Source organism: Anticarsia gemmatalis, chromosome 14, assembly GCF_050436995.1.
Source record: "Anticarsia gemmatalis isolate Benzon Research Colony breed Stoneville strain chromosome 14, ilAntGemm2 primary, whole genome shotgun sequence".
In the NCBI taxonomy this organism is placed as follows: Eukaryota; Metazoa; Arthropoda; class Insecta; order Lepidoptera; family Erebidae; genus Anticarsia; species Anticarsia gemmatalis.
Genome location: NC_134758.1, coordinates 11,066,247 through 11,077,667, shown reverse-complemented (window position 1 = coordinate 11,077,667; position 11,421 = coordinate 11,066,247). Strand labels below are relative to the sequence as shown.

General features: G+C 33.1%; 1 protein-coding gene across 1 annotated transcript in view; it reads right to left on the bottom strand.

Moving 5' to 3' along the window:
- Positions 1 to 690: 690 nt before the first annotated feature.
- The window catches only part of LOC142978183 (transmembrane protein 64), a 43,205-nt gene continuing 32,474 nt past the window's right edge, over positions 691 to 11,421 (bottom strand). Inside the window, exon 3 of the mRNA XM_076122513.1 lies at positions 691 to 8,650. Coding sequence (XP_075978628.1) covers positions 8,522 to 8,650 — 129 coding nt within the window. The 3' untranslated portion in view covers positions 691 to 8,521. The remainder of the gene's footprint in view (positions 8,651 to 11,421) is intronic.

Genomic DNA, 11,421 nt, shown 5'->3' with positions numbered 1-11,421 from the left:
AGCCAAAGGTCGAAACGGAATAAGAGGAAGAGGTAATCTAATATTGACTTTAATCTACTTAAGGGCCATAGTTAACCACTTGCTTCACTTTATTCTGACCGCCATACATAATGCAACGTGTCAAGCTTCTTCTCTTTATAAGCACAGTGGCTTATATCGCACCACTAACGTTTCTCAATCGGAATTTGAATCAAAATTACTTCTACCGAAGTATTTAAATTGCCGAAAAAGGTAAACAGAGAAAGTAATACACAGTGACTAAAAAATATAGTATTTTATTATTAACTTTTCTACATACCTACACACTATCATGCCTGCTATGGGTAAGTACTTAATATTATTCGGGAATCGAACCCGAGACTTCGCGACTTTGCAGTCACCTCTACTCATCACTACTGCGCGGCTGCAGGTTCACACTTTTACAGTAGCATAACATAGTGTTCAAATGCTGGTAAGCACAGTGACAGTACCTAAATCGGTAGAGCTTCTCGACTTCGCGTCGTAAAAAAGAGTACTGAAATAAAGGCAAATAAAACGGTAGTTTAATAGAGATTGTTTTATTACATCTATTATAAGGCTCCTTTTTTACCATTCCATATTGTACAATATCGAAGTGTTTCGCTACGTACTTTACAACAAGTATTAAAAATAATAACAGTGGGATTTATTAATAAAATAACACAAAATAAATTCGTTAACAATAAATGCATTATTTAGACTATAATATTAAGTTTTTTATTATAAAAATAGTGAAATAATTTAAAGATTCTGAGCATATGTATAGATTTAAGCATCACACCATTATAAAGATTTTAATAAAGTATACAAAATGTCTTGAAGAAGGAAATAGATGCACGAAATTGGATCAAAACTTATGCGTTATATACTAGTACATATTAATCGCACATTATAGGTCTGTGGTCGTGTTTTTTTTTTCTATTTTTTTGATCCAATAGCATGCGAAATATTTAATACATTAAATAGGGAAGTCTAATACTAATAGTTAATGGAAATATTCGTTAGTTTCACTCGGTACATAACGTTCCACGTAGGTCTCAAACACACAACGTAACATTGGAATCCATTAAATATTCTGGCTAATACAAATAGTCCATTGAAAAGTTACATTAAGGGTTGCATTTTTAGAGGACGCAAGTTTTTTTTATATGTTGAAGAGTAAGTCAATGGAATTTTAAGTCTGTGTAGTCGGGACCCTTATCCCCCGGCCGCCATCTTGGAAAAGGGGGGTCAAGGCCCGCCGGGGTCAAAGGTGGCGACCCCACAAAATTGCTTAAGCTTCTACAGACCCCCACTACACATAATAAAAATAAAACTGCGTCCTCTGGAAAACGCAAGGTAGGGATTACAAAATATAATATTTCAATGGATTAAAATATAATTACAGAAACGACTACAATAATTTTTAGCCAAAATAAATAATTAAAAAACAATTTGGCACAGTTCAAATACGAATACCAACAATGTAAAGAATGTAGCAATTTATATTTTCTATTGGAGCGTTGTTTTTTTATAAACTTTTGAAATAAAAATGGCGCCTTTTCACGACTAATACGATATTTTTTCTATTTACAATAGTTTTTATTGATAGTGAAACAGGTACTTTATAATAGTGAGATCTTGTGGCCTACTCTCAACAGCGTTGAATTCGAAAGCAATTAGGTTAGGTTCAGGATAATATTAAGAATACCTACTATTTGACATTCGCTAGAAACTAATTCAATTGCATTCGACTTCAATCCTGTCGGTAATAAGCCATCTTACTTAGTTATTTGTGTTCGCATATTCATTTTCATATTACAAAATTGCAGAGTTTGTTTCAACGCGCTAATCTCAGGAAATAATGGTGCGAATTGAAACAATATTTAATGTTGGATACCCTATTTACTGAGGAAGGCTATAGGCTATATAACATTACGCTGCGACCACTAGGAACGGAGTAGCAACAAGAAATGTTGCAGAAACGGGAAAATTATGACCCATTCTCTCTTATGTGACGCAAGCGAATAATAAATACAGAACTATACTAATATACGCAATCACAAATAACCAAGTATTCTCATATTGGGAAGTAAAAAGTATTTGTCTATTGTCATTGGACGAAATTGTAAGTTTATTGGTAACATTGAGACACTGAGCCAGTTTCAAACCTACAGATAAGTTGCAGGTAGCTTATCTGACGAATAAAGTTACATAATATTATAATGCATCGGGTATTAAACTCGTGCTAAATAGTGTCGAATAAGATATTTCACAAATAGAGTGACAGCAAACGTATGAAAAATCTGTCACATATCTACTTATGTTAACCAATACTTATCCGGAAGTGTTGAAACTGGACTTTAGTATATAAACAAACAGTTATATACAAGATAGGTAATAAAAACAAAAGATCAAATGGCACTAATCGTTGTAATGATAGTATAAACACATAATCACTGATCGTTTGCAATAAAAAAAACAATTTAGAAGTAAATTTTAAACAATACAAAAATTGGCCCAAATAATTAAGTAAAATAATTCTAAAAAATATTATAATATAACGATTTCTAATAAACATAATTATTTACAATAGTATTTTTGAATTTAAAATATCAGTTTATATTTTGCCTAAAGTTTCACTAAAAACGTTCATCGTAATTCTGTGATCGCAAACAGAAATACAAACGAAAATCAGTCTTTATGTTGTGAAGGAAGAAAATTTTATGGGCATTTTAAATATACATTTTATGCATACTTATTATGCAAATATTTTATTATTCTTAATAAAAAAATAGTATCCATAAACGTCTACGACAAATCGTGATGTTGTAATAAAACAAACATGTCAATATAATAATTTAAAAAAAAAATGCCTTGGCATGCACGATTTATCCAAAACATAATCTATATTTTCGTGTACTCTACAAAAAAGTAGCCAAGAGAAGAAGCCTATATGATAATTCGTGGACTATAGGATAATTCGTGCTTTTTGACTAGCCAATGTCAGTCCTTTATAGGTCTAAGTCATTTCATTCATATCTTTAACTATGTAAAAGACTTAACAAAACAGCCAGCTCACTTCCAGCTTCACTTTCGAAAGAATTCAGTTCACTTCTATTGATGGTTAACATTTTATTATTATCTCAAGATTCGGGTACAATATAACAATTTGTCGTAAACATTTGTAGACATTAACAGGTGTTTTTACATAAAAAGCAATAGTACACAAAGTAATAATGTTTTAAATCACATTTATTTCACAGCTGCCTAGTGTGTAACCACTAAGAACAATCCTTAGGCCTATTACTTTATCGATACCATAGAGTACAAAAATACAGTGACGTCACTATTTAATGTTGCCAGTGGCAAAATCAGAGTAATCAAAATAAGTATTCCCTAACACCAACATATAGTAGTAAACATCTTTCACAATTTGAAACGGTTCTGTAGTTTTTAAATCAATCATAATCCAATCCATCTAGATATACGAATGTAGAAAAATAATGAAATTTTTAAAGATGCTCAAAATAATTGATACACGTCGAAGTGATATAAAAAGCATGATAGTAGTTTAATATTAAGGGACATTTCTGAATTAGGCGCATAATTAAGCTGCCTTATCAAAGAACAACGTATACGTGCGTAGACATGCACGTTACTGACGCTACAAGTCATGCACGGATTTATTTACTTTGATAGTTTGTGAAATACATAGATGAGGCAAAGTGAATAATTAATGCTCAACACGTCTGAACGCACTCTATCAATAACTAAATTGCGTAAATCTATACGCATCATAAGAGGAATTTAAAAGTATTGTATCATTTCTCTAAAGTTAAGTGACGTCACCGTATGATGTTATATAAATGTCTTAACTCTATAGTATCGTGATAAGCCTTCACAATCATACATCAAGTTAGTTTATTCGTTAGTCAGAGATCATTATCTCATAATATTGCACGTACAATCTCAAGTTTCAATTAAACATTAATGAATAAATATTTATAACTGTTTTGAGGGAAACGTGAACACAATCCTTAAAAGCAACATTGAAGTTATTACATAGAGTTCGTATTAAGCTTATAGTGAGTTTGCTAACTGTGAGCTTTTTTTCACTGTCTTTTAAACTATGCCGCAGTCAGCAGCTAACTTTAAGCTTAGGGTCGGTTCACATCAGACGGAAAATACGTCGGGCGTAGTTTAATTAGTAAGGGCTTCGTACCCACGTATGGTCGCTTGAGTGTGAACGGTCGAGTGTTTTTCTATACATTTCTGTTCTGGCGATACGCGACCGATACGCGACGTATGTTCCATCAGATATGAACCGCTCCTTATACGAACAGTTTCTTAGCGTTAAAAATTATATAAAATACCCACGCTACTGACTATGTACCTCACATATGTACATATTACATACTAATTAGCTACATATCCTCAATAAATAATCGCTATTCGCGACGGTATTTAGTCTCCATTTCATAAGAATAAATGCCAAATACTTTTCATTTTTTAATAATACATTGCATTGGCATCAAAAGAATGCGTAACCTCACAAACAAAAGAGTTTAGCTTCGTTCTAAATTCAAACTGCGATTACCATATCAAAAAAAATAAATGGCAGTGTTGTTCGTAACAAAAATAAATAGAAAAGAGTTTTAAACATAATTCGTGTACACTAAAATAGAATATAATAAAGTGAAATAAATAATGTAAATTGTTATATCGTAAAATACAGGCACGCAAGTCACGGCATTAGATCCACGAGTGTGATGGTCGAAGTAAAAACTTTGTGCATGCGTTTAAATGCATTTTTTCCTTGTTAACTAAACGCCTATTTGGTCGTGAACTACTTTCAAAAGAATAAAACACCATATATAAAATGCTACGTTCACTCTATATGCAAATTGGTTCGCAAGGTAATCGCAGGATTAAAATACATTTTACACTTGAAATACCTTACCTAGAATTTACACGGAAGAATTATTTAGAATATATTTTGCGAGGAAATTACAAAAGACTATTTTAATCGAAAATAAAATGCTAAAATCGTTTGTTTGTGATAAAATTTGGCAACAATTTTAATACTAAACACTACCAATACAAATTCCGAAAAGTATTTTTTACTTTGCTGAATAAATTGTTGAAAAATAATTTTTGTCTACATCTGTATCATATCCTGATTGGAAAATCTACCGTCTATGTACATTTCATACATTATCATTGTTTATCCTTAAGCTATTGTAGAAGAGAGAGAGAGAGAGAGAGAAGAGATAAGTGGAGACATCTTTTTGTCTCATCATTTGTCAATCAATAGTTACTGATCATCAATAAATAATTTTGATCTGTCAAATACGTCAAAAATGTTTCTCGAATAAAGTTATCTGGCAACGAAAAATCAATGATCAAGTCAATAAATTAAATAAAAAAGTTACCAGATTCGTAATTTTTGGGATATGGTCATTGGTCAACTCAACAGTCAAGTTACTATCCGCCAATCTTATTTGTCGCGCCAAAGATCGGTAGGTTACCATTTTGACCGTTGGCTCGCTTTTGAAAATAACTAATGTGCAAAATAAATCTAAGATAATTTTATCTTCACTTTAATCATTACACTTAACATTTCAGAAGAAATAAATCTAGAATAATTTGTATCTTTAATAAGTTCTCTAAGAATCTTATCAGAACCTGTTTATAACTTGCATACAAGGTTCCTATCATTGCCATTCACTGAAACAATCTCCACTTATCTCCGTTTAGCTAGCGATTTACTCGAGTGTTCAAAATCTGACTCTATTCACAACAGCGTAGAGTTTATTATCAAATGTGCATCTAGCTTAAGCTATTTGGTTCTGTCGAGCGAAGATGGCTGGCCTTCGTGCTTCATATTATAAGACAGATTGTCAATATTTTGTTGCTTTAAAACAAAAAAGGACCACAAATTAAAAGTATTGAAAACCCCCTTTCGGTATAAAAATTGACCGTATTTATGCAAAAAGAAACAACACAGCAAATACGTACTTTTGAGATATCAAAGATTTTGTTGTTGCAGTTGGTTCTGTTCTGTGTTTCGTAAACTCTATTTCTGAAGCGAAAATCGTGTAGTACGTTTTTTGTATTAGGTTTAAGACCACTTTTATATAACTCTCCCGCTAGCAAGTAAAAAATAGAAAAATATCGTGTGGTTCCATTTTGCATAAATAAGGACAATCTACATTTTACCGGGTTTACAAAAAAGGCTTAGGTATTTTATTGCGAAATGAATGGGGAGTCTTTTAAAAATATATCTGATAAAATGTCAATTTCTATAATAAAATTAATTTGGATTTTTTTTTATTTGTGGCCCTTTTGTTTTAAAGCAGTTTTACTATTTGTACAAACTATTACACACGGTCAATATCACTGTGATTAAGAATATTATAATTTTCATGGCTTTGAGCATTTTTTCTTGGTGATTTTTTATTTCTATAAAACGTTTGGTTGCGATTGTACTTTAGTGAAAGTTTAAAAAGTAACTCAACGCAAATTGTATTTGTTATATGAATTATTGTTATCATAATTTAATAATTTCATAGTACAATATTCGTGACTTATGAATCCATCAAACAAAATTCCAACTTAAAATTTTCATAGGAACTAGACATTTTTTATATCATTGAATTAGGAACCAAAACCGCTTTATTTTCCAAAAAATACTACATAATGAAATCTCTTTGAAGATTTTAATATCATTTATGAAAACATCGCGATGCAACGTGCCTGAGAGAACTTTAGAACACATCTTGAAGTTATGCTAAGTCCCCAACTCGCACTTGGACAGCGTGGTGGAGTCAAGGCCTAACCCTTCCCTCATTACGGGAGGAGGCCCAGCAGTGGGACATTAATGGGCTACATTTATTTATTTATTCATTTCATGTATTTTTAAATATAAAGTAAGTAGACACGTTCAATTTGATCCGTCCCATTTTCCGTCACCTTACTAAATACTAGGAGACATTATTGGATTCACTCCAAGCGCCATGTATTAAAAAAAAACGTTTTTTTGCGTTATAGGGTTGCCAGATTGGCAACTATTTTAAAATACAAAAATAATTCTAGCGGCTAGTTTTGTTTTACAATAGTTTATCATGATTCAACTTTTATGTGGTCGCTTTTTTTAAATGCATATAATTTTAGAAATTTCTATTTCTTATACCAGACAACTCCCGCATTAAGAATCGCTCGTGTATCGCGGAGACTTTCGCAATCATACAAACAACGGACACAAAGTACAACCAGGACCGAAACAACTATTTGTTGATAGCTTAAATAATTGTTCTTGTGGAAATCGAATCTACGACCTCCCTACGCAATGGCGGCGTGGCAACCTTAACCACTGCGCCATGGAGATAGTCATTGAAAAATATAATAAAATGTAACTAATTTAACTAAATAGATAGTTATTGTCTCCAAGTCCAGCTTGTTTTTCAATATCGATATAAAATGTCATCCTGAATAGGAAGTTTTTTTATTATTGGCGTCATATAATTACGCTTAGTGTAATGCTATCTATTCATATATAAAGTAATGCTATCGGCAGTCAGTGCAAAGATAACATAAGTAAATTAAATCCACATAATACTTTAAGCCTACGAAAGACTGCTTATTCCTTTTTCGTGCACGCAACGAAAGTACGACCCATATTAAACTCGGGCCATTTCAAACGTGCGAACTAAGTCATGTCATTTTATCGGAGTCTCTCGCTCGCACTTACACATTGTCACATTCGTGTGATTCTTTTGATCATGACCTGACCTGAGTATAGGCAAAATTAATTTAATTGTTTTGAACCTGACGAGGAAAATACTAATATTTTGTAGGTATATTACCTTAAGTCTATTTATGTATTTCATAAGACACAGGTAAGCGCATATGTATGTCAGTCAATGCTATTTTAATGTCCCCATGTACCTTCATTAGGTCCATGAAAATATTGGATCTGACGACGAAATGTTTTAAAATATTGTTTGCCACGATTCATGGTTAAGCAATAGTCAAAATTTACATGTCAAAAAGATTTACCTGTGCTATTGTTATACTTGGTTAAAAAGAGGCTTCTTTTTTAGTCGTCTTGTACTTGTCAATCATCGGCAAAACTAACTGAAACGAGCTGCAATTTCTGACATCACCGCGACGTCCAAATACAGAGTACAATCGCATCCAAACGCTCCATTATGATGTTAATATTAAAGAATACACGTGTATTATGAAGCGTGTCAAGCGTCGTATGATACAAGTCAGTCAGTACTTACTGAGCGAGATTCATTAGCCATACTTACACTATAAGTAATAGGTAACAACATTACATTCCCAACAATAATCCTCTTGGAGGTAACATGGCATTTTTAATTTTAATATCACATATTCACCCTCACACGTAGGTCTCTACGGCTTCTGACCGTGGTCGGAAGTCGGGGTGGGTCGAGTCCTAGCTGGACCGTTCCTCGGATACGCTGTCCACGTCGGTGGAAGCCCTGGGTGTTGGCTAGCTGATGGAGGAACTGCTGGAGGTGGATATCGTCTCCCGCCCGAGCTCCGCCGCCATGATGGCTATCGTGAGCTCCTTGCGCGCTTTCTGCACCACCCACACCATCAGTGTTATGCCGATTAGTATCTGGAAATGTTAACAGTTTATTTTTAGTAAGTTTTATTATAACCTTTGCCTTTTGGATGGGGAAAATATAAGTATTGGATAACATGTTTTGTTTTCCTATCTCAAAATAATATTAGGCACCTGCTGACAAAGACTAGATCCACAAACACAAAATATGTTTATTCTAGTAAATATGATCAATCAGCGTATTTTATACAATTCATTTTAAGTCTAAAGGCACAGAAAGAAAGTGAAGAGAAAAGGGAAACGCATTGAATCATATACCTAGTTACAGTAGTTACATGTACAAAAATTCCACGTAGCAGGTAAAATATGTAGTATATTTGTTACATATATAACTGTAAAACGCCACACATTTGTACAGCGCATAAACAAACACTGTTCTCAAATAATTGCTCACGTTAACACGTCCATTAACACGAACAGTCGTTTGAATTGTTCTAACGCATATTATATCAAATATTTCTATATGCTAACATAAAAGTTTTAATATTAGCGTATCACGCATTTCATACATTCATTTTTATTCGTAGTATTTCTTGAAACTATCAATGCGTCTCATTTTTTTCTTGTGGATATGAATGAGACGGGGATGTTCTTTTTCCAGTGAGTGCTTCCGTTTTCACTCTTTGCTACTATTTTATAATGAGTAATAACAATTAGAATAATGATATGTTCGTATCTTGAATAACTGTCTCAACACCGAAGAAAGGACGTGATCCTCTTTTCTAATCAAATAAGAATGTTTCATGTAGTTATCAAATGTTAGATAACAAGCTTATACACATGGTCTTGTATAATACCAAAGACGACTAGTAAAAAAATATATATCCGACAGTCAGATAGACTGCTTAATAGAATTAAGAAAGATACTACGGCAGCAATCAGTAGTCAAACGCAAAAGATGGCTTATTGGCTTTTTTTAATTCATATAATAAATCGTTGCCACATTAACTACACCCTTGAAGAATTTTCCACACCGAGGTTTGCTCTGCATCAATAGACAGGCAGCCTTAGAGCCTTTATAGTAACTTATCCTATAAACAAGAATTTCCAAGCAAAACCTACCACCCAATAGTTTAAAAATACCAACTTGACATTTCCATGGCAGCGGAACCGCAGGGACATTGAGTAAATAAGTACATACATATTTAAATCCAAGGGAAGTCACCGTCAACTGAAGGGCGGCCCCAGCTGATTGTAAAACATAATTATGTGGAGGAGTGCACGCGATACTTATGTCTTTGAATTATATTACAGGTGCCACAGTTGTTCTCAACCTTTAGTATACAGCGGCCATGACAGTTGAAGGAAAGGTACTAAAAAAAACTAATTACTGTCGAGCGTGACGGGTCTATTCTCGCAATGAGTTAATTATGCATTACTTATCCCCGGTTTCTAAGGTACATTTAGCGGTAGTTTATCTATTCAATAGCGTTTAAGCTCCATGACGCCTCAGAAACCAGGCAATAGATCTTTACATGTAAGCAACGTTATCTAGGTGCGAGTTAAACACTGCATTTCTCCAAGAACCGTTTAAAAGCTCTCATCCATGCAAGGTCTCATTTAATTCTCTGAAATGCATCAACTATCATTAACGAATTCGAGGAACAAAATTGTGGAATATAAATTATAAACACGTGTAAGCCTGAAAATTGCTGTATTTTATTTAAGCGTGGTAAAGTTATGGACTATAAATAAACAATAAAATGAACGTTTTTAAACCATCGCGATTTGTAAAATCGTTTATTTTTAACGTCTCTATTAAGAATTATAGTACTTCCCACTTTATACCGCGCTTTAAAAGCAAAAAATACAGTTTCATTTTTCAAACTCAGCTAGTACCAAACGATTATTACCATACCATTTTTCATCGTCCTTTGTATCAAAAAATGTTGGCAACCACTGGGTAACACGGATACTTTTGGGTTAAAATACAATAGTACCCCACTCTGAATCGCAAGGGAAACGGTTTACCATGGCGACCGTGACCTTTGAGGAGCAACTGTATGTGGGTAATAGAATAAGTGTATTATGTGTTACCTAGGTAAAACAGTGGTTTTAGTAAGAACATGCTAAAGATAGCCCAAAATTATGGTAACTGGAAGTTGGCTTTGACACTTTTGCCCTATATACTTCTGTCAAGATATTTTCATTTTTTCAAGCAGACTTAAATGTACAATGATGGAAAAACGTATCTTAACTTCGTGGTCTTCCTTGCGCTCATAATGAATGAATGAAGAATCGAAATACTTGAAGGATTCTGCTATTGATTAAACAAAGGAATATATATATTTCGTAAAACTGCTTGTTGATTTCTTATCACTGTTTCATTCAATATTCTTGCCGTGAGAAACGCTCAGCTTCAATGTTACTGAATCAAAAGGTTTGCTGTTAACATTTTTATTAAAATCTTCACACCACGTTTTGCGCTCCACTAACTAATATTAGCACGTGTTATCATCACAAAATCATCAGCAAATATACTTCAATGTTATCTTATATTAGTATCTTGAATCGTGAGTAATAACTTTATCAATAGGAAGTAGGTATGCGTAACTTTTTGCAATAGTCCTTGTGTAATACTTGTAGAGTGATAAATGATTATTATATAACTGATATAGGTATCTACTTGTACCAAGTTATCTTTGAAACGGAAACGTTTGGATTTAGAGGCTTTGTTCAGATATTGATATTGGAATCAAGTATTAGATATGATCTAGGGATCTGCTGAATCGATTTTGTGTTACCTTGTTTTTGATGATGTCGAT